We start from the raw sequence: 24,425 nt of genomic DNA on the forward strand, positions 1-24,425 counted from the left end.
TAGCAGAGGTGTTTTAGAAAGATCCCTGGCAGCTATGAGAAGAATTGATTTCTAGAAAAGCAAGACAAGATAAGGAAACAAAGAGGATTTGAGGGACTATAACCTGTTTTTATTGTGTCGAGTCTGCAGTGGACAATTCAAGGTAAGATGCTCAGCAGGCAGTTGTATACATGGGTGTAGGGCTGACAAAAGATGAGGGGAATAGGGAGGAGTGACATCAGATTATTAGGTAATTGAAGCTGGGAGAGTTGATAAGAGCACCCAGCAAAATGGAGAGTGCGTAAAGCAAATGTGAGAGAACGGAACCTTGAGGAATAGGAACATTAAAGAGGCAAGGGGAGGAAGAGAAAAATCAGAAGGAAACCGGAAGTAGCTCGTAATGCCTTGCCTATGTCTTGTGACGCGCAGCATTTGCACCTGGATTCTCTGCATTAAAGTCTTTCTCCCCACCGAAGGAGCAAGCTTTCCAGCAATTAAGGGAGGCTGGAATTTCCAAGGCATTAACACTCCAGGAAGAGTCCTTGACTAGTGATGTGGCGGCCCACTCAGACCCCCAGAGTTGGTATGAAGATTATTTTAAACTAAAGACATTTGAGATTCAACAGATGTAGGAAGAAGCCCTCTTGGAGCTTCCCTTATCTCATGAAAAGCAGAAAGTTCTGGAAGTGCGGCTGCCATAGATCCTCTCTCTGGAGAAGTTTTATGGTCACAAAGAAAAAAATAAAATGGAGATCACTGGCACCTGCATAAATGAACATTATCACAAACTTCCATATCTCGTTTGTTCCTCCCGAAACCCATTTGTTCTTCCCACAGAAGCCTTTTCTTCCCCTTCCTCTCCCCTATTAATTTAAGTATGTAAACCCCCATCTTGAACCAATTAGGGAGTCACTTCATTTCCAGATGCATATGATGAATTTAGAGGTTTCTTTCTCCTGTTAATCTGTCTGTTGTCAGTTAAATTTGCACTGGGAAGTCCAGCTTTTTAAAATAAGTTATTTGAAAAGGTAAGGTAATGATAAAATGATGATTAGAGGAAGACATAAGATTGAGAGTGGTGTTTTATTGTAGGAGAGACAAGCACAGTTATATGCCAAGTGAACAGAGCCAGTAAGAGGGGAAAGTTGAAAATTTGGCTGAGAAGAATGATAATTCAGTGGGTGATTTTCTTAAGGCAGTGGGAGAGACGGGACACTGGAAGAATAAACCTCAGACAGGAGAAATACCTCTTCCATTTAGACAAGAGAAAAAGAAGCAAGGATGAGTACATAAGAAGACAAGTTTGTAGGCTTAAGATGAAGTAGAAAAGATGCAATAGCCATTTGTGTTGTTAATGGAGAATGGGTGGGGAATCACGTGAGGAGGCTGGTGGAGGTTTAACACAGCTGTCCCGTGCAGATGGGGGAATGTGGACAGAGAGGACAGGTGGGCAGGCAGAGGGCTTTGCCAAATTTGAATACCAGGCATGCCTAGTGGTATTAATCCAAACTGCTCTGCTAATTCTAAAAGTACTCAATGTTAAAAAATAAATTAACAAAAATGAAAGTACTCGTTTATAGAAACAGAATTTGATGAATCCTCTGCTAGGTTTGCCAAACGGATGGGATGTAAGGTCAAAGGTTCTGGGTGATGGAAAGTATTGACTGAAAGAGCAGTCAGGTGCTGAACGGGCTCGGGGGTCGGTAAGGAAGGAAGTGGTGGTCAGAAGGGGCTGCATGTGTGTAGAGAAAGCGGGTGTAGGAAATGTGAGTGCAAGAGAGCTAAAGGGCTCAGCAGAGGAAGGATATATATTAGTTTACAATTTCAGAAAGAACAGTTCTACAGCAATTCTCACAGCAGTAGGGCAATGGATATGGATGCCTGGAAGTGAAGGTGTTAAAAACAAAGAGGTTACGGAGACCTTAGGCCAGGAGTGTTGGGTGGGCTGTCCACAGTGAATGTTTGAAGGAAGATGGCGGACTTGAGTGGGGAGGTAGAACTGCAGGCTACAAGTCTCTGAGAGGTGTGTGGGTGGGATCAGGAGTATGTGCAGGAGTTAATGGGGGAAGGGGGGAAGTCAGAGGGAAGGAGTGGGGACCGCTCCCTTAGAGAGGAAGCCTATCAGTGTGGTTAATACCTAGGTTCTGGAGCTAGACTCCAGGGGTTCGGAATGCTAGTTCTGTTACTCATTAGCCACGAAACTTTGGGTAAGTTATTTGACCCCTCAGCAGAGGTACAGATTCTGGAATCAGAAGTGTGATAACTAAGGTATGGGAATAAATGAGCTTCACGGTGAAGCATGTTAAGGGAGGAAAATGAAGTTCCCAGAGCAGACTAAAGGGGAATGTAGAGTTTCAGGTAGCACAGGGAGACGTCAGGAAATGGGTGAAGAGGACAAGAAGATTCACAAGAGGATGGAAAAGAGAAACACAGAAGGCTGAGACTGGAGTGGTATTTTAGGAGTTGAGCTTTTAGGATTCAGGCAGTTCCTTGTGAGTTCTGATATGTCCTCCAACTCAGATTCTGAAGCTAGCTCAAACAAAGTGCTGACCGCTCCAGGCACACTCATCTAGCACAGGCTTTTGAACAAGTCACTCCGAAGACCTGCACTAATATTACAGTTAAAACATTCTAAATGGGGCGCCTGGGTGGCTCAGTTGGTTAAGCGACTGCCTTCGGCTCAGGTCATGATCCTGGAGTCGCGGGATCGAGTCCCGCATCGGGCTCCCTGCTCGGCAGGGAGTCTGCTTCTCCCTCTGACCTTCCTCCCTCTCATGCTCTCTGTCTCTCATTCTCTGTCAAATAAATAAATAAAATCTTTAAAAAAAAAAAAAAAAAACCATTCTAAATGGAACCTACCTGTTCTCCCCTGCTCTTTCCCAGCTGGCCCCGGTGGCTCTAATTACACGTTTAGCACCAAGCATGCATTGCCCTTTACGGTAGCTATCTTTACAGTAGGAAAGGTAGGACTCTGAAATAGTTGCTCCCTAGCTCTCCTTCCACCACAGAAACCAGCGAACGGCAACTCTTCCCAAGCATAGAAAAAAAATTAAAACTTGAAATAGGATCTTCTCAAATAAACACTTCTGGAAAATGGGGAGCCTTTGATGACAAGGCAATAAACAAATAGAACAAATAACTAGTTGGGGAAAAATCAAATCTGCCCAGGCTTGGTTTGCTAGCATTTTGTGTATTTGAACGTGGGTGCTTCGAGAGCAAAGGATTGGCTGTACGTTATTTACATCGAGACCCAAATCCAATGGGTTTTACCTTCACTTGAATCAAATTTATGCTGCCCTCTAGGGATCTTCTTCCTCTTTCTTTCCATCCAAAGCTTTGTGAGTCAGAGAATGAGTGGAGAAGGGCTTTTGAAGGAAGGACTGATAGAATATTTTTAACCCTTGTGCTTCAGCCAGGCCCCGTACCCACCCCTGGGACCAAAGGAAGAAAGGTACATTCACGCTTTCAGCCTCTCCTTCTTTAAGCCCTGAGACAAAAGATGCGCCAGCACCACCACCCTGCCTCTTACTGAAGCTCTTTGGTCATCAAGTCCTGGAATGAAAAAGCCAGAAAGGGCAAACACATCCTCTAGCCCCCACTGAATAAGTTAGTGTCTGCCGCTGATTACCTTTTTGGAGATACCTAGAAATAAATACAGTCAATTCAGACAGCAGGGCAAAATTAATATTTCTCTTTATTGGATAGTCTCAAATTAGGCTTGAGGAAGAAGAAAGACAACTCAACGGCTGGAATGTAAACAGCTGAGCTTACTTTATTCAACACAATGTATCCAAGGTACCCACGTATCAAACCCTCAGCGAAGTAACAGGTACGGTACAGTGAATAAGACGGGTTGACTCAGCCCTGGAGGAGCTTACATTCTAATGCAGAAAGCAGACAACCGCAAGTTGGAGAGATGCTAAACATGAACAAAGGAGGGCACACGGTTTTTTAAAAACCGGGGTTTGGGGAAGCAAGCATCTCATCTACTCCATAGAAGGACTCCTTACGGAGGTAAAAGTAAGCGAATCTGAGGATGCTAGACATTAACTAAGTCAGTGGTTCTCACTGTGGTACTTTGGAAGTGGATGGGTTGTTGGCTTCACAATCGGTGAGAACTATTACTGGCATTGAGTGGAGGCAGCCAGGGAGAACGGATGTCCTGCAGTGGATGGGTGAGTCCCACACAACGAAGAATTATTCTGTACCCTATTCGCTTCTTTAATGTCCTGCTGGACATTTATGTAGGACCTACAGCTCGCCAGAGAGAATATCGTTCATTTTTCCCTCTTAGACAATCTGTTATCCTTATACCAGTTAAGGTAATTGCACTCTTTCCCTTACCACATACAGAGAAGGTATGTGGTCTGGTATGACTCACGCTAACATTGATTTTCATCCTCGAGTCACCCATACCTCTCATTTTCCTGTACTTCTTTATCAGAAGTAGCCTCGGAACGACTCTGAAATTCAAACCTGTTCACTGTAAGTAGGAGTAAATATCTACTTCATGATGTCGGATAGATAGCATAGTCATGCCTGAGCATTTACATACTGAAAATCCTTTTAGTTTCATTACAGATTTCTTTCTTTCTGTTTTTCCATTTTAACAGAGTTGGGGTGTTAAATGGGTTTTTAAAGAAATTCTTGTATGTAAGTAGATTGTATCACCTAGGCGTGCTCTCAGGCCAACAAATGGGATGTGACAAAAATGTGACTGCTCTGGAAAGGGTGAGTAGATCTGATAGCGTTTATGGTCGCCCTATAACTGGGGGGAGGAGAGGGTGCTACTGGCACTTAGTATATGAGAGCCAAGTATGCCGAACATCTTGCAACATACTGGACAGTTCCTCACAATAAGAAACTATTCTGCACCCTACACGAATTTTGAATGTCTCACTAGACATTCCTGTATGACCTACAGCTCGTCTGCAAAAAATAGAATACTTCCTCATTTTCTCCATGTTGACAGTCTGTAGATTTTCTTGCATAGTATCTTTATTTCAATTAAGGCTATTTCGATATTTCTCTTATAAGTACTATCATATTCAAAAAAGTTATGCATCACTAGTTTTTATTCTAAGGTCCACTCCTATCCCTGCTTTTTCATTTTCCCATACTTTGTATAAAGTCAATTTTTATCTTTTACCTTCTTGTAAATTTGCCCATTATAAGTAGGTGTAAACATCTGATTACTTAATTAAGTCTTCTAATATAGTCGTGCCCAAGTAATGTAACTTTTATTTTCCTTTTATGCTAATGTTAATTTTAATTAATTTTAAATTTATTTCTGAAATCATGTGTAGGTAGAGTATATTACTACTGGATTGCACTTTGAGGATAATAAAGCAGATGTTACAATGTATTTGTCAAAAAAAAAAAAAAAGGCAGGCATGCTCATTGAGAACCACTGAGCTAGGGGAAAAGGTGTACCAAAGAACTAAAAGCAAGCCAGAGTGGCTTCGGTAGAAGAAAATAAATGATAGAGGGCAGGGGAGGGAGAAATCATGTGGGGCCATAATAATGATTTTGACCTTTATTCTAAAGGCATGATCAGATTTGTGTTTTTAAAGATTATTACGTAAAAAAAAAGTTAAAATATGACCATTCTTACTGCTAAGTAAAGAACAACTCAGAAGGGGCCAAAGAAATATTTAAGAAGGAAAACTGGACTTGGGAACAGCTTGGGAGAAGGACAGGAAGAAGTCAAGGATGACTTCTGGATAGAGAATACTAGGGGAGAAGGTGATTCGTTTGAAGGAGGCAGATTGAGAATTCCACTGAGGACATGTTACTTTAGAGGTGTCTGTGAAATATCCAAGTAGAGATGCCTAATGGGCAATCAGATTTGGACAAATTGCATCTCTGAAAATGTGAGAACCAAGATCAGGAAATGAAAGCTCCAAAACATGCTACCATAAAAAAAAAAGCGAGTAAGAGTAACTATTTGTGACAAGCCCACCAGAAAATAACCCTGCCCTAAAAAAATCTCTATACATTTGTTACTGGTGGAGTCCTTTAAACCAAGGGGTTGTGGAGATGTTTGTACTGATCTACAATCTGACTAATATAAAATCAACTCTAATGCTAATTAACTTTGATAACATGTCTGCTGGCAGGAGTCACAACAGGAAACTGGTGAACGGTACAGAATGCTGAAAAGAAAAACTGGAAGGAAATATCTGATTCATGATAAGGAAAGAAATCTTGGTCCAGGAACCTCATCTGCTTTAAAAACTGATTGTACTTCAATTCCATACAATCCGTTATATTTAGGAAAAAAAAGAAGCCCCTTGCAGGTGTAAGACCTGTTTGAAGCATTGTTCTCTTTGTTCTGGTTCCGCGCTCACCAGGAAACAAATCTCGCCTCCTTAAGGGGCCTATCCTTCAGTAGGGATGGCCTTGCTCCTAATTCCTCGATCCTCATCTGTTAGAGCGAACAACTACACTAGCACTCAGGTTTATCAGTCATGCTTCTGTGAGTCTGGTTACTACAACTCAGACCCCCCACAATACAGACACTTCCTGAAAGTCCAACCTGAAAACCTTCTCTATAATCATATATTAGAATATAAATGTCTACTCTGCCATAATGATATAAAGAGCCAGTTTGTGGCTCTTTTCATTGCATTCCAGAGAACGAGCCTGGATGGGGTCCCCTAAATAAACGTTAGAGTAAAGAAATGTGTGCCCCAACTCAGTTTTACCACGAAGGTACGGTACAGTTACATCTGTAATGGTATTTAAATTACCTCTTCTCTCCTCCCCACCGCCCCGGCATTTTCCTAAACCTCCCCCCCCTCCAACTTTCCATAATCTTCTATCCAAGGCGGTACGGTCATATGTCCCTACTTCCATAGGCATTTTTAGATTTCTCTCAAATTGCCCAAATTAATTTTCTTTCAATTTAACCAAAATTTAACCATGTCCTACAGTAAACGAAGAGTAGCTGGGAGAGAAACTTGTTGGCAGTTACAGATGTTTTAGAAATCCGTCTTTCTCAGTTATATCTAAGCCAGTGGTTCCCAAGCTCTATGACACATTCGAATCCTTGGGATTTAAAAAAAGTACCACTGCCGAGCTCTCACACCAGAGACAGTGATTTAGTTGGCACGGGATGCCATCTGAACATTGGACTTGTTAAAAAGCTTCCCAGACGATTCAGTTGTGTAGCAAAGTTTGGGAACCACTGATCTAAGGCATTTGATAACTAGATGAGAAATGTAAAAATGTACTATGTGGGGCAATCTGGCTCAGTAAGTGAACAGAAGGGTGATGGCCTCCTTTATGACTCTGTATTCATCACTCCTAACTAATCACGCAGGGTTTGTCTAGTTCAGTATATTCAATCACATATTCTGGGTAAATCTGATTTTTCTCGAAGATGACAAAAACGGAGGGATTCAGCCTTATATCCACATAGCTGTCATACGGTGGTGGGGGAGGGCCGGTGCTTCCCATCTCTCCTTGAGTAAAATCTCCAACCAGGACTCGAGCTACAAACATGACGATGTTTTTGGTATCACCCTGGCAATTTTTATGGGAATGGATGGCATCTTTTGTGAAGTAAATTCCTAGAAGTCATCAGAAAAAGAGAAAGGGTAAAGAATTATTATGAAAGAAGGCACATAGTTTGTAAGATTATTTACATACCATCAGATGATAAGCGTCCCCTAAGCATGTGTCAGCAACACCTTACTGATACTAATAAACTTTCCTTTGTACTGAAAAAAAATGTTTCTTCGAATCCAGTATATAACCCTACTGAACTAACAGAAATACCTGCTACTGTGCAGGGGCCCCCAGGGATGGTGTGAGCCACCGGGACAGTAACCAAGTGGGGATCTCACAGCAGCCCAAGCCATGCAAATCCTGCAGGGTGAGCTGAATTGTAACTTGATGAACCAACGATACTCCAGCAGAGGCCTTTTTCTAATGTGTACATTTTAAGGAACAAAGGTCATTTACTACCGATGGGAAGGTCCTAGAAAATGTGAAAGAGGGGGGCGTAGTACCGGCAAGCAACTGACCCTGGTAGACCTTTCCAAAACAGTTCATCTATCGTCCTCCTCAACCATAAAGCAACTTCTGCATCACTGAGGTCTCTTTTTTTTTTACACTTTGAGAGAGAGAGAGAGACAGAGCGCACATGCGTGTGTGCGGCAGGGGAGGGGCAGGGGGAGGGAGAGAATCCCAAGCAGGACTCCACTCTCAGTGCGGAGCCTGAGGCAGGGCTTCATCTCACAACCCCGAGATCGTGACCTGAGCTTAAATCAAGAGACGGAGGCTCCACCGACTGAGCCATCCAGGCACCTCTGCATCACTGAGGTTTCTGTACACAGCAGATCAACAGTGATCTCCTGACAAAATTTCTTATTTTAATTTTTGTCATTGCCAGATACTTTTCTCTCTCTTTTTTTAAGATTTTATTTATTTATTTGAGAGAGACAGCATGGGGTCGAGGGGTGCGTGCAGAGGGAAAGGGAGAAGCAGACTCCCGCTGAGTGGGGAGCCTGACACGAGGCTCTATCCCAGGATCCTGAGATCATGACCAGAGCGGAAGTTAGCTGCTTAACTGACTGAGCAGCCCAGTGCCCCAGTTTTCTCTGTCTTTTTAAAAGAACTGTGGGGGTGCCTGGGTGGCTCAGTCAGTTAAGCATCTGACCCTTGATTAGGCTCATGATCTCAAGATCATGGGACCGAGCCCCATGTCGGGCTCAGTGCACAGTGGGGAGTCCGCTTGAGATTCTTTCTCCCTCTCCCTTTGACCCTCCCCCACTGCTCGCGCTAAATAAAATTTTTTTTAAATTAAAAAAGTAAAAGAAATGTGTATATATATATTTGAAAATTCTGATTTTGTATGCAAAAGTTAATTAGTAAAAGGAATTCATTTTATTTACGGTAACAAGTGCTTAATATTTTTTCATTTATCTTATTTATTTTTTATTACTTATTTTTTTTTTTTATAATTTAGGTGTTTGAATTCCAGAAATACTGCTTATCCTAAATAGGTCAGATAATGGATATTCTGAGTAAATGATGTTCAACTATATTTGGAATAAGAAATGAAAGTCCACCTATGCTGACCTACCATTTCCCGACCCCCTGTCCCTCCCAAACAGTCACTCACTCGATGGGGATTCTCTCACCTGTTTCTAGGCATTTACGTACATATATAACACATTTACTCTGGTACAGCTTGATGTTCTTTTATTTGTTCATTAAGAAGATTATACTGAGGGGCGCCTGGGTGGCTCAGATGGTTAAGCGTCTGCCTTCGGCTCAGGTCATGATCCCAGGGTCCTGGGATCGAGTCCCGCATCGGGCTCCCTGCTCGGTGGGGAGCCTGCTTCTCTCCCTCTGCCTCTGCCTCTCTCTCTCTCTCTCTGACTTTCATGAATAAATAAATAAATAAATAAAAATTAAAAAAAAAAGAAAATTATACTGAATGAACTGTTCTGCATTTCTTTACATTCTAGTCCTAGAAATTTTGCTGTCACCCCATTTAACCCCACCTCATTCTTTTTAGTGGCTGCACAGGATTCCATTGTATGGAGGTATCATAATTTAACTACTCTTGTATTGATTAAGATGTATGTGGCTTTTATTTTTTTCTATTACCAAGAACATGTCTAAATAAATACTTTTAAAACGTCCTAGTAAATATACCTTTGAGAGCCTGTATAAGTATTTCTATAGAACAGATTGCAAAACTATAATGGCTGAGTCAAAGGACATGAGCATATTGCATTTTGACAGATATTACAAATTGCCCTCCAGAAGCAGTCTAAAGATTTTACCAGCAATGGAGAAAGTCCCATTTCTCCAAACCTTGCCAACATTGGATATCAACTATCCTTTTAATTTTTGTCAATACAAAGTACAAAAAAAATCTGATTTTAATATGCATTTCTTTTAATACTAGCGGCATTAAGCATCTTCTCATATGCTTATTGGCATATTTTATATGCTCTTTCTTGAAACTGTTTTTCCATCTTTTTTTCCTGTTGTATTTTTGTCTTTCTTTTTTTACTGATGTGTAACCACAACAAGCTTATATTTAAAAGACAGTATCGGGCGCCTGGGTGGCTCAGTTGGTTAAGCGACTGCCTTCGGCTCAGGTCATGATCCTGGAGTCCCAGGATCGAGTCCCGCATTGGGCTCCCTGCTCAGCAGGGAGCCTGCTTCTCCCTCTGACCCTCCCCCCTCTCATGTGCTCTCTGTCTCTCTCATTCTCTCTGTCTCAAATAAATAAATAAAATCTTTAATAAATAAATAAATAAATAAAAAATAAAAGACAGTATCCAGGGGCGCCTGGGTGGCTCAGTCGGTTAAGCGTCTGCCTTCAGTTCAGGTCATGATCCCAGGGTCCTGGGATTGAGCCCCATATCGGGCTCCCTGCTCAGCGGGAAGTCTGCTTCTCCCTCTCCCTCTGTGTGCTCGCCCTCACTCTCTCTCTCTCTCTCAAATAACCAAATAAATCTTTTTTAAAAAACATTTTATTTGTTTATTTGAGAGAGAGAATGAGAGAGAGAGAGCACGCACAAGAGGGGGAAGCGGGAGAGGGAGAAGCAGGCTTCCCACTGAGCAGGGAGCCCGATGTGGGACTCGATCCCAGGACTCCAGGATCATGACCTGAGCCGAAGGCAGTCGCTTAACCAATTGAGCCACCCAGGAGCCCATAAACAAATAAATCTTAAAAAAAAAATTTTTTTTAAGTGTCCATATGGATCTTTTTATAATCTTATAAAGTAGGCCAGTAGATAATTGGAAAATGACCAAGGACACAAATGACAATCATCATCCCACCACAATTCTATTGGGTCACCCACTCCACCTCCCTCATTGCCAAAGACCCTCCTCCCTAGCCAGTTCCAGCTCCTCAGTTTTACCAGTTAACCAACTACAGATGCATTCTATACTAATCTGCTATCCCCTGAGGATAGAGGCTGTGCCTTCTTTATTTTACTTTTATTTAAAGATTTTATTTATTTATTTATTTATTAAAGAGCGAGAGCATGCACAAGTTGGGAGGGGCAGACGGAGAGGGAGAGGGAGAGGGAGAAGCCGACTTCCCACTGTGCAGGGAGCCTGACTCGGGGCTCGATCCCAGAACCTCGAGATCATGACCCGAGCTGAAGTCAGACGCTTCACCGATGGAACCACCCAGGCGCCCCTGTGCCTTCTTTATTTTTATTATCTCTCTTTTGACGGTCACCCTCTGCAAACTCTCTATCACACAAACTCTGTATCACACTACCCATCTCTGCGCATCCTAGAACAGTCATAAGTCATTTTTAAGTGTCTGCAAAGAGCCATTCCTCATACGTCAATTTCTGGAACTTCTAAACAATTTAAGCTATTTTGTAAGGAAATCTTTCTAAAACATACACATTTCTCTGATTTAAAAAAATAGAACAAGTCATTCTGCCCTTTCTTTTCCTGATGCGTCAGATGTACATATTAATTCTGGTATCTGGTGTTACAACATAGGGATGCCCTCTTGAGTTACTAAGGGGGACAGAGCCATTTACTCCTATACTAATGGTCTATACACAGCATGAAAGAAAAATGTTAAGTTGTGGGCGCCTGGGTGGCTCAGTTGGTTAAGCGACTGCCTTCGGCTCAGGTCATGATCCTGGAGTCCCGGGATCGAGTCCCACATGGGACTCTCTGCTCAGCGGGGGGTCTGCTTCTCCCTCTGACCCTGCCCGCTCTCATGCTCTCTCTCTCTCTCATTCTCTCTCTCAAATAAATAAAAAAAAAATAAAATAAAATCTTTTTTTTTTTCAAAGATTTTATTTATTTATTTGAGACAGAGAGAATGAGAGACAGAGAGCATGAGAGGGGGGAGGGTCAGAGGGAGAAGCAGACTCCCTGCTGAGCAGGGAGCCCGATGTGGGACTCGATCCCGGGACTCCAGGATCATGACCTGAGCCGAAGGCAGTCGCTTAACCAACTGAGCCACCCAGGCGCCCAATAAAATAAAATCTTTAAAAAAAAAATGTTAAGTTGTGTTTGTGTCTTACAGATCATTTCCTCTCTCATTCTCCACCTAAAACTGCTAATTTTCTTCTTGCTGCCCACTTCTAGCGCCTCTTTACTCCCACTCCACACTTGCTGGGCTGAGGGAAAAAAAAAAAAAACAACCACTGTTTTGAAATAAGACTAAATGATTCTGAGAAGCTCCCAAGAAAAAACATACACAATCTTCCGTACAAGAATTTTATGACAACAACTTAGGCTACTCATAACACAGTTGTTCACTCTTTCCAATTCCAAGTTATCTTTCAGAAAGTGAATCTTTCCAAATAAGTGAACTGCAGTAATGCATGGAAAAGGTGTCAAATAAATAGTATGGAGTTACTGGTAAAAATATATTTGACTTATAGCAAATGGAATAAAATCAATAGACAAAAATTTCATCTGTATTTTTCTTGAGTGTGCATTTTTATTGCTTGATAAAAGCCATAAAACCTACTTGGAACATTCAGAGATAGTTGTGCATATTTTAATGGCACTGAGTTACTTTTATATATGTTAAATTGTTTTTTTTCTATTTTGTAATAAAGTCTCAGTACTGATTTGATTATTCAGCTATTTTTTAAAAGATTTATATATGGGGCGCCTGGGTTGCTCAGTCGGTTAAGCGTCTGCCTTTGACTCAGGTCCTGATCCCGGGGTCCTGGGATGGAACCCCACATCGGGCTCCTTGCTCGGTGGGGAGCCTGCTTCTCCCTCTGCCTGCCACTCCCCCTGCTTGTGTTCTCTCTCTCTAATAAATAAATAAAATCTTAAATAAAAATTTATTTATTTTAGAGAGAGAGGAAAGAGAACGAGCAAAGCTGGGGCGGGGGAGAGAGGGAGAGAGAGAGGCTTGCAAGATGTTTCAGGATCGGATACCAACCCCCAGCTCCAGCTTTATCCTTTGTCATTCCCACCAGACCTTAAATGTCCTGTGCTGTCTACAGCCTCCCTGGCCTTTGTCAGTCTCCGGTCTTCATAAACACTCCTCTCCCAACTGTTTTGTTTTGTCTTGTTTTTTTGCCTAGCTAGCTTTTGTTTGCCCTAGAGGTCATATTTAGACTTCACAATATGCTGTCTTGTTGTAATCTACTTTATTCATTTTTTTCATTTATCTAGTATAATTGACATAATGGGATAATATTGTGCTTTTCTTTTCTTTTTACAATTCTTGAAATGTAACCATCTTTTATTTTAGCCAGACATACTCTTTGCCTTAGAGAGAATAAGAATCACTGGAAGGAATCTTTAAGGAGACAGAATCATGGTCAGCTTTTGATTACCAAAATAGGATCTAGATATGCATTGCAAAAAATAGGCTTTGTTAACTAGAAAGAACTCTGAATAAGACCAGGGAAAGGACCTTCTTCTAGGTTAGGAGTCCACAGGGGTCAAGCTGGCTCTGCCTGGGTTCTTCAGGCATCCTGGGCCCCACCATGCTGGGCCGTCAGGGATGACGGACAGGAGTCACAAGAACACGTTTCCCACTTCCTGGGCAGAATACCACCATTCCCATTCTCCGTAGATTCTTTTGGGTTTTCTACATAGACACTCATATAATCAAAAATAACACTTTTGTTTCTTTCTTTCCAACCACTGGGCGGTCCCTGGGTTGCAGAATCTTGGGAGATTTTATAGATGTCGATGCCTGCAGCACCCTGGATCCCAAATATGTTCCCTGGCCTTCTGTGCCTCCCATCGGGCCTCTTGAATCCAATTGGTAACCGGGACCGGTCCTTCTTTGTGAAGCTCCGCCCCCAAGCATGTGCTTCTTTTTCTAATTTCACCTCGCTTCCACTTTTTATCCAAATCGGAGTTTTCATCATCTCCTCTGACTCTGAAGTTGAGTGGCTTTTACCTAACTGTTGTTCTTATCCTTAGTGCAGACTGCTCAGTGGGTCGGCTCCTGCTTCCAGGCCCTTATCAACTCTCCGACTACCCTGTCTTCCCCTCTGACCCTCACTCTCCCATCAGATGCTCTCTTCCCGCCTCCAATTTATCAAAAGGTAGCCCAGAGCCTTCCTATCTTTCCAGGCACATTTTACTCTCCTGATAGTCTCCTTAACACAGTCACATGCAAAAGCATGCAGGTAACAGCCTAACGGGAGAGGTTTCATGTGTGTGAAAGGGGGGGCTTTGTTTTCCCTCAGAGAGGAGCAGTATCTCTGAGGTCTACCACTTGGCCTCTTTTAGGACAACTGCCTGAACTTTTTAAGATTATGGGCGCAACGGTTCATACCCGTCTATCTAGCCAGGACTGATACCATCACGGGTGATGCAAGGGGAAAGTTGGGATGAAAAATAAATACAAACAACACAAAAATACCTCCTAACTCTGGGTAACAGGAGGCAGGCCGGGTAGAAGGATCACCACCTTCTCAAGGGAGGGTGACACGGGAAAAAGGGGCACAGTTCCTGAACAGACACCTTGCCCAACTGTGAGAACTGCAGACTCCATCTTTGTCTCTTTGTTCCACACCACTCACAGGGGGTTTTCCTGGCTATTTGGAACTCTCTTCTTTTATCAAGTTAAAGGAAAAGTGATAGTAAGTGAGTAACACTATCAAACTATCGGGATATATTTCAGAGGGTTTCAGTGCCCTTTCATGTATAGGAAAAACAGACTACACGCCCATGCATGTCACCACCAGAGCCAATTAGGGCCAAAACCTAAGAACACGTATGTATCATATCTCCATTTTCTACGATAAATATTCCTTTGAGTTCTAACATAAGAGAGACAAGGTGGTCATCCGGCTTTCTCCGAACATTGCTAGGTAAGTTTCAGTGAGGCTTTTTTTTTTTTAAGTTTATTTATTTACTTAAGTAATCTCTACACCCAACATGGGACTTGAGCTCACAACCCTGAGATCAAGAGTCGCATGCTCTTCCAAATGAGCCAGCCAGGCACCCCTTTACTGATGCATTTAAACTTAATACACATGAAATTCTCATCAAGTCATTCCCCAGCTTAAACTCCTTCATTAGCTTCCCCTACCCTCAGGGTCAAGTCTCAACTCCTTCCTGTGGCGCCATATCTTACACCACTTGTCGCTCACTCTCCACAGGGACTCTGATGTAGATGATCCCTCCTGTGCCTTTCCTTGGGAACACCTCTCCAGCCAGGTTAGGTGTCCATGGGACCTGTTCACTCCCTCCACAGTAGTTACACAGTTGCAATCATTTGATTAATTATGTGAAGTAATTTTGGTGGGGGCCCATGTCTACTTTGTTCACAGCTACGTCCCCCAGTATCTAGTGTGTAGAAGGCACTCAAAAATATTTTTTGGCTGACTGGTGGGTTTCTTGCTTTCCCCAGTGTGTGTGAATTTAATCTTCATTGTAGGAGTTGAGCCCACTTTGAAACTTGATATACTATTAGTTGTTCTCTTAAGATGAGTGATTCGTTGTGTTTGCTTGTTTTAAGACTTACATAGAAGGTACAACCCAACACCAAAAAATAATCTTATTAAAAACTGAGCAGAGGGGGGCGCCTGGGGGGCTCAGTCAGTTAAGCGGCTGCCTGCGGCTCAGGTCATGATCCCAGGGTCCTGGGATCGAGCCCCGCATCGGGCTCCTTCTCAGTGGGAAGCCTGCTTCTCCCTCTCCCTCCCCCCCTCCCTCCACTCCTGCTCTCTTTCTTGCTCTCTCTCTCTCTCTCAAATAAATAAAACCTTAAAAAAAAAAAAAAAGAGAAAAAAGAACCCATCAGTGGCAATGGCAGGCCACTTATAGCAGCTTCGCAGGGTTGGACTTAAGTCAGGAAGAGCCATAGGTAGAAGTGAATAGTAATGGTAGACAACGTAGCCAACAGGTAAAAGAGGTTGCAAACATGTATGAGACCCTTCCATCCTTCCACCGCCCAAAAAACCCAAGACGGGAGCAGGGCTATGTTATAGCAATCAAGTCCCAAATCAATGTACCACTCTAATTTGGGCAGTTAAGGTTAACATGAGCTTAATTCTCCATGCAAGCAAAAGCCTGCACATGCTGGTTAGTACCAAATCATGGCTTATACTCGTAATAGAGCCTGAGTTATGACTCTACCATTCAGGCTTCTCTATTCCAGCACAAACCTTTTCCATATTTGGTTTCACCAGTTCCATGTAAGATCCAGTCAAAATTATTCTTACAGATAGACTCCACATGGATGCGGCTTGTTGCATAAAACAGAGTTTTTTCCGTTCTGTTGTTCATCTTCATTTTTTTCCTAATAGAGAAAAATGTGAGCCTTAACAACCAGAGCATTCCTCTCCCACTATGGTTAATGACATTAATCCCAATAAAGTCTAATCATCTTAAAATTGGATTCCACCCATTTTCAGAATGGAGCTTCTAACATGAATGCACCAGACACAGAAAAGTGAATTTGTGAGAACTTTTAAATGATAGACACATTAAATCAGAGAGTCGTAAAACTGGAGCTGAAAGAGAGAAGTTCGAATTTACAAAATGAAAAAAACAACCAGACACTGAAGAAACTCTTAACTATAAAATAAACCAGCGAATAGGTTGTAAAGTATATTAGCCCTTAACTAATCCTTTCAAACTTTACGTTAAAAACAAAACAAAACAAAACAAAAAACCTGAGAATGTGGCCACCAACCTTTCAAAAGTATTCAAGAGCTTTGTGTTCTTGATCTTCTTTATCTTTTCAATCTTGAAATTTTTCATGGAAGTTTTAAAATATTCACTTATCATGGCATATTCCGGACACCGATTATCGATCTCTAACAACTAAAAAATTTGAAAAATACGGATAATGTGAAGCAGGAGATGTTTAAAGCATGATTATGTCCACACGCGCGGCCCCCTATGCCACAGGGTATCCTTGCCAGGCCTGGCTTACCATAAGCTGGCTTAGGGTTTCCACATCTGGAGGTTCCTTTTAGTGATGAACTAGTTGGCACCGGGTCCCTCTGTGCAGGCTGACTTAGGGCTAGCATTATGCTTAAAGGCAAAGGGATGCTCCCGGAGGTGTCGGATTTACTCTAATGACCTGGTGAGTTCCTTTGCCTAAAGCTAGAGCAAGGCACCCAAGCAGAGAGGCCTGCCCCCAAAGCTGGAGCATGATGTGGAAGCTAAGTGACCTAGAGTCTTGCCCCATCCAAGTTAAGTGAGGAGGTGAGGCAGTGTGCGTGTGCGCAGCTGGATGATGAGGTGCCCTGTGGAGAACAGCTGCTCTCTGGGAAGCCAACACAGTTACCATTTGGATGCCACCAAATCTTGACCCAAGAGTTTTACAGAAACCATTCATCCTTTCATCCAAACAAATACACACATTTACAGCTAAGTACTTTCCCCCCCACTTTAAACAATTTACACACCAAAAAGCAAAAACCAAGTACCTCATATCCACTCGAGCCGAAGTCCAACTGAGGAAGCAATGTCGACGATAGAGGGTCTGGCGGGGTCTGCGCTGGCTGATAGCTACAGAGAAGAGAAAGACTTCACTTCGTTCCCTGTTCCATATGCCCGAGTTCTGTCCCAAAGTTCCAGCCACGAAGCCCAGGTTTCCCAGAGAATTTTTTCTTTGTATTTTATTTTGGATTATATTCCTGCACAGTCCTGGTATAGATGTACTAGTAATCATGCTTTAAAAAAATAGTCATTATTCATAATTTGGTAAATTAATGTGATTTTCCCATTGATTTAAAATGCAAAAGCAGGGGCACCTGGGGGGCTCAGTCGTTAAGAGTCTGCCTTCGGCTCAGGTCATGATCCCAGGGTCCTGGGATCGAGCCCCGCATCGGGCTCCCTGCTCGGCGGGGAGCCTGCTTCTCCCTCTGCCACTCCCCACCCCCGCTTGTGTTCCCTCTCTCACTGTCTCTCTGTCAAAAAAATAAATAAAATCTTTAAAAAAATAAATAAATAAAATGCAAAAGCATTCATTCCTTTTTAGATTCCTGCTCAACCTTCAGAGGACCTAATACGTGAGCATTAAGATATCTTACAGCATCTTTGTGAAACAATGAACACTGAGGCACAGGGAGAGGTACACTGAGGCACGGGGGAAGAATTCTGCTGTCCTTCTTGTAGGAACTGTATTTCAGAGTATAGTTCCCCAGGAGGAAAAAGTCTTCTTTATAGACAATTCACAGCTATTAATTGCAGAATTGACAGAATTAGAAAACCACCATTTTCTAACCCCTAATGAAATAATGGATTGAAACAATGACCCCCAATAGCTACGATAACTATCCAGTGAAAGATCAGATGTCGGAACAGAGGGGTCAGACTCGACCGACCAGCACCCCCTGGCTCATCTTCATCACTAAGAATAGGACAACTAGACGTTATGTACCTCTTATTACGATGTGGCAGGAAGCACAAAGTACCACTTCTATAGTTTTCTTGACCAAAAATGGAACCTGAATCTAATCAAGCCTCTAAACCAAACCAGCGACTCGCAGAAATTACTTATCAGATGGGCATACAGGGCATACAATTTGATACATTTTGAATTTGGGAAATTCTGTAAGGACGAATCACCTAATTTCTTAAAAAAAAAAAAAAGTATAGGAGGGGAAATGTAATAGATTAAGAGGCTTAAGGGACAAATCTACCAAATGCAATGTACATACCTTGTTTGGATAAAAATTTATATAAATCAACTAGAAAAATGTCATGCTTGATTTTACACCCACCTTGAAATCTGTTTTATGTAACCTTATTATCACCTGGAGGGGGGAAAAACCCATCTCCACAACCGTTCATGAACAATGTAGATTTCTCTGAGTTTTCATGAGGAGACAGAGGAGTGACACTGAATCCCCCACTGCAAAATTTCCTTTAAACAATCCCCTTTTGGGCACCTGGGTGGCTCAGTCGGTTGGGCGACTGCCTTTGGCTCAGGTCATGATCCCAGGGTCCTGGGATTGAGTCCTGCATCGGGCTCCCTGCTCTGCGGGAAGCCTGCTTCTCCCTCTCCCACTCCCCCTGCTTGTGTTCCCTCTCTCGCTGTGTCTCTCTCTATCAAATAAATAAATAAAATCTTTAAAAAAAAAAAATCCCCTTTTATCAACTGTACTATTGTCCAAATCTCCTCCCTCAGGCAGCTAACACATCCCTCTCTTCTTCCATTTCTTTCTCAGCAGCCTCCCTTCTGTAAATCCACTCAGCAAAACTGAAGACACACAGAAGAACCCACAGCAAAACAAAACCCCTTTAACCATGCACTTGATTATTTCCGAGGCTCAGCCCATCAGGCCGGCCATTCACAGTGAAGCAGCTGAGGCCCAAGTATGGGAGGCTTGCCCGAAGTCCCCTGGGAGTCAGAGGGAGCTGGATTTCCTGCTCGTCTACCCCTACGGGCACACTGTACTGCTTCATGAGCACAGATGATGCGAAAGGAAACCACTGTGTAATGAAAGCAGGAAGATTTCAAGAACACAGATTCATGAGTAAATTGGTGAGATCAATGGGTGACCATTTCAAACATCTGCCGATAGGCAGTGTTTCTGAACACTTACCTGAGCCCACTTTTAATCTGCTCCACAGCCTTGTAAGACATAAATGTTGGCCTTCTGACAACATCCTTTTGGGTCTTGGAAGCTACATTTGTTTGAATCATGCCTTTAGAGAGAAAAAGGAAAACAAACAAGAACCAAGAATTAGTCCTAGAAAATGATGTCCTGTTATTTTTCATAAGCTAGTCACACAGCAAATATTCACGACTGAACTGTAACATGTATGAACAGAGAAAATCCTTTCGGATGGGAATTGCTCATGATTAAAAACCTGTATCCTTCACTGCCCTTATGATAAGACCCAGAAAACAAAGAGGCAATGAGATAAGCAGTCAGCAATTAATCGAATCTGTAAATCAAAGTCAGATAGTAAAGGGAAGGACTAGGGCAGCCAGATAACAAGACATCATCCAGGTAAGCTGTCCTAAACCAGGCAACCATGACTATAGGTTGGAATGTGGTAGCTAGATCTTGAAGGATTTTTCTGTATCAAGTGTGAAATGTCATTTTTAATTCATGCATCTTGTAGACCCAGGTCCAAGTTGCAGTCAGAGGGAGCTCTTTAAAAAGTAAATCATCTGGGGCGCCTGGGTAGCTCAGGCAGTTGAGCGTCTGACTCTTGGTTTTGGCTCAGATTGTGACCCCAGGATGGTGGGATTGGGCTCTGCATCGGGCTCTGCACTCAGTGGGGAGTCTGCTTGGGATTCTCTCTCCCTCCTCCCCTGCCTGTCCCCTCACGCATGCACTGGTGCTCTCTCTCGTTCTCTCAAATAAATAAATAAAATCTTAAAAAAAAAAAAAAAGTAAATCATCTTACCTTGCTAGTGAAAGTATCAAATGGCACAGCCACTTTGGCAGTTTCTTATAAAGTTAAACATATAGTACCTACGTGATCTAGCAATCCCACTCCTTTATATTTACCCAAGAGAAAAGAAAACTTACATCCACACAAAGACTTTCACTTACATGATCCTAGAAGCATTATTCTAATAACCGAAAGTGAAAACAACCAAAATACTCACTAAGTGTGAATGGATAAAAACAAACCATGGTATAGCCTTACAATGAAGTATTACTCAGCATTGAAAAGGGAAGAACTCCTGCACATGCAACAACATAGATGGGTCTAAAAAACATTCTGAGTGAAAGAAGTCAGCCACATGCAGAGTACATACCACAAGGTGCTCTTTACATGATGTTCTAGAATAGATACGACTAATCTATAGTGACAGAGCAAATGGGGGTGGGAAGAGACCAACTGCAAAGGGGCATGAGGAAACTTTTTGGACTGATGGGAATGTTCTAGATCTTGATCAGGATAGCAGTTGCATGCATATGTCAGCGCTCATCCAACTGCACACTCAAAATGGATGCATTTTGGGGCGCCTGGGTGGCTCAGTCGGTTAAGCCGTCTGCCTTTGGCTCAGGTCATGATCCCGGGGTCCTGGGATTGAGCCCCACGTTGGGCTTCTGCTCAGCGGAGAGTCTGCTTCATCAGTCTGCTCCCTCTGCCCCTCCCCCTGGCTGTGCTCTCTCTCTCTCTCTCTCAAATAAATAAAATCTTAAAAAAAAAAAGGATGCATTTTATTGAAGCCATTATGCTTCAGTATAGTTGTTGCAAAGTGAAACAATCATAAACAATAAAAAGATAACATGAGATGGTGTGGGGATCCCGGGTGGCTCAGCCAGTTAAGCATCAGACTCTTGATTTCGGTTCAGGTCATGATCTCAGGGTCATGAGATCAAGCCCCAGTCTGGCTCCAGTCTCAGTGGGGAGTCTGCTCTACTCCCTCTCCCTCTGTTTGACCCTCTCTGCCCTTCCCCCACTCATGCGTGTGCACACACCCCCAAAATAAATAAATATATCTTAAAAAAAAAAATGAGATGGTGCCACAACTCTGCTCCAAACCTTCTTGCGGCTCTCATCTCTTACAGACCTCCTCACTGTTCTTTGAAACCTCCAGCTTGTCTGCAGTTCACACTCTTGTCACCAGCCCCTCCCTCTCTTGGGGGCCCTCCTTCCCATGTGCATGGGCTGCTCCCTTCCTTCCAAAGGTTCCTCCCAGGACAAAACTAGATGCTCCCCTAGGGACTCCTCCAACTCTCTGGCTTCTTCATCACACTGCTTCATTTTCCCCAGAGCTATTACCACTTTTGCCTGCTGCCCACACCTAGAACAGTGCCTAGCAACACAGCCTGCACTCCAGTACTAGTTTAACGAACGTCAGAATACAAGAAATAGGAAAAAATCACCTAGAACACCACAAACTGCTCTGAACTAGTTTCTATGAACCAAGTGAACAAAATTGCTGGTCAAATTTCTCCAGATTCAGGAACAAGATACATTATCGGTTCTCCTCTCTCCAACACCTTTTTAAATTGCCAAAACAAGAGAATAATACCCAAAGGAAAAAAATCTTCGATTTAAGACATTCTTCATTTCGCCATCTGACAAAAGAGATTTCTGTTTCTACCTATTCTCTTCTGGTCTTGGTCCACATGCATACATCGTTGTATTTACCAAGCATATTAAATTTTTTTAAAAAACTTTTCATTTGGGGAAAAAAAAAAACCTTTTCATTTGAAATACAACACCTAAAGAGAAAGGCACAAAAGCATCTATTTGAGGGTTTGCCTTTTTCATTTAACAATATTAAATTTTGCTCTTACTGTGCAGTTTTCATAATTATAATTTTTTAAAAGATTTTATTTATTTATAAATAAATAGAGATAATGAAAGCAGGAACACAAGCAGGGGGAGTGGGAGAGGGAGAAGCAGGCTTCCCGCCAAGCAGGGAGCCCAATGTGGGACTCGATCCCAGGACCCTGGGATCATGACCTGAGCCGAAGGCAGACGCTTAACGACTGAGCCACCCAGGCGCCCCAAAGCTGTATTATTTAATACACAGTAATTGGTACAGGGCCCAAACCTCAGGTACCACCTGGAAGGTCAAGGACCTGAGAAAGTCTTTACCTCTTTCAAAGCATCCGCAGGGCTGGTCCCAAAAGGGCAACCATCTGACCATATGCAGGGAGGTGTCCCAGGGGTGCAGCTGATGGGACAGTACATTCAAAGGGAGGGCAGTTCCTGCCCTGATTTCTTACTAAGCACAACAGATTGCTAGAAGCTAAGCTGAAGGCCTTTCCATGGTGGCTCAAATAAACATGGTGGAAGGCAAAGTCTTTAGAAAAGGTGATGGATAAAACCAACCACCTAGATGATGAAGCCCAAAAGGAACAGCAAGGTTCTACAAGTCCGAAGGCACCAGTGGGCCCAAAGTCTCTAATGTTGTCAGAGCCGAGGTTCTTAGGCCCAGGCCTTCTGACAGCCGCAGGCTCCCACCCCAGCGTACCGTGGGCCTTGCTGAAAAGCACCCAGATCCTCGGTACGGCATGCACATGCACCTGCGCTCTGCTCCCACCCCCACGTGGACACCGCATGCCAGATCCGAACAATGGGCACCACTGCCAAACGCAAAGTCTTACCCACAAAACTCAGCTCATAGCTCCGTGAACCCGCCTGAAATGGCACGACGCCCACTGGGTGGCATAGAAAGATGGACTCCAGGTAGGAAGAGTCGATGCTTGAAGCCTGCTGATCACCAGTCTAATTAAAAAAAAAAAACAAAAACAAAAAACTGAAACAAAAGGTAAAGACACTTCAGGGTAGGCTTTTAAGAAACCTCTACCATGGGGAAATCGGAGGGGTAGACGAACCATGAGAGACGATGGACTCTGAAAAACAAACTGAGGGTTCTAGAGGGGAGGGGGGTGGGAGGGTGGGTTAGCCTGGTGGTGGGTATTGAGGAGGGCACATTCTGCATGGAGCACTGGGTGTTATGCACAAACAATGAATCATGGAACACTACATCTAAAACTAATGATGTAATGTATGGGGATTAACATAAGAATTAAAAAAAAAAGCACTATGAAAAAAAACAAGAAAAAAGAAACCTCTACCATTATATCTTATAAAACTGTATTTTAGCCATGGGATTTCAAAGGAACGAATCTTGCCTCCCAAACCAGACCGTAAAGGCCGCCGGGTTGGGGCCGCGTCACACCGTCTTGTGGCGTCCCCATCACGGGGTTAGAGGAGAACAGTCTACCTTGCAGAAATGGACCATACGCTTGGTGGGTGCCTGAGAAATGGAGCTCTTTGCAATGTCCTTTTTACACCTTCTGTAAAATATGACCCAAGCGTACAGAGCCACTTATACCATGGTACAGAAATCACTTCTGCCCTCCCTAACAGAATCCAACACTCGGGCATGAAGTAGAACAGCGTAGCTGTTTTTAGCCCATCATGTGTGAGAAAGCAGTTTCGAGCTGTTGTAAAAGGCAGGGAAGCTCCAATGGGCGTACTGTGGTCCAAATGTAAATGACCTCCCCCTTCTCCGCTGCCCTGAACCACGTAAGCAAATGAAATGGGACCCTGGGGTCCCATGTCCCAATGGGACAACACTGAAAAAGCGCTTGGATTTGCCACTCCCTGGGGCTGTAATGAAAGAGGCAAGGAATACCGCCCCCAACATGTAAAGATGGAATCTCTGGCCTCAAGGCCTGCATGAAGGGCCTGAACCTCAGAACGGGTGGGTAAAGAGAAGTGTGTTGATTCTAGCAAGGAGACAAGCTGGCCACCATTCCACTGTCTACACCCTATGCAGGGGTGGCAGACCAGGGCAGACCCGATGTAAGCCCTAATAGCAGGAGTTCCCAATATTTAATGGTGAAGAGACACTTGTTCCTTATGATCTAAATGGAGGAGCTAATGACAGCAAATTCCCAGCCGGTGGCAGGGAAGGGCTCCCCGTCCCTTTAAAGACACTGCGGGCTCCGCAGCTTTCAGCTGTGCCCACCCCCCCCCCCCCCCCCCCCCCTCCAACCCCCCCCCCCCCCCCCCCGCCCTCCCCGGTGAATATGCCTGCTGGATGTAAGGGGAGGGGGCCCACA

The 24,425-nt window shown here is 43.3% G+C and overlaps 1 protein-coding gene across 1 annotated transcript in view; it reads right to left on the reverse strand.

Annotated features, from left to right (window-relative positions):
• Positions 1-3,704: 3,704 nt before the first annotated feature.
• Positions 3,705-24,425, reverse strand: part of ZC3HAV1 (zinc finger CCCH-type containing, antiviral 1) — a 58,810-nt gene continuing 38,089 nt past the window's right edge. The window contains exons 10-15 of the mRNA XM_044919981.1: positions 22,959-23,064; positions 19,476-19,578; positions 17,352-17,433; positions 16,610-16,740; positions 16,080-16,213; positions 3,705-7,553 (exon numbers count right to left, since the gene is read on the reverse strand). Of these exons, the coding sequence (XP_044775916.1) occupies positions 7,288-7,553; positions 16,080-16,213; positions 16,610-16,740; positions 17,352-17,433; positions 19,476-19,578; positions 22,959-23,064 (822 nt within the window). The 3' untranslated portion in view covers positions 3,705-7,287. The remainder of the gene's footprint in view (positions 7,554-16,079; positions 16,214-16,609; positions 16,741-17,351; positions 17,434-19,475; positions 19,579-22,958; positions 23,065-24,425) is intronic.

Source organism: Neomonachus schauinslandi, chromosome 12, assembly GCF_002201575.2.
Source record: "Neomonachus schauinslandi chromosome 12, ASM220157v2, whole genome shotgun sequence".
Lineage (NCBI taxonomy): Eukaryota > Metazoa > Chordata > Mammalia > Carnivora > Phocidae > Neomonachus > Neomonachus schauinslandi.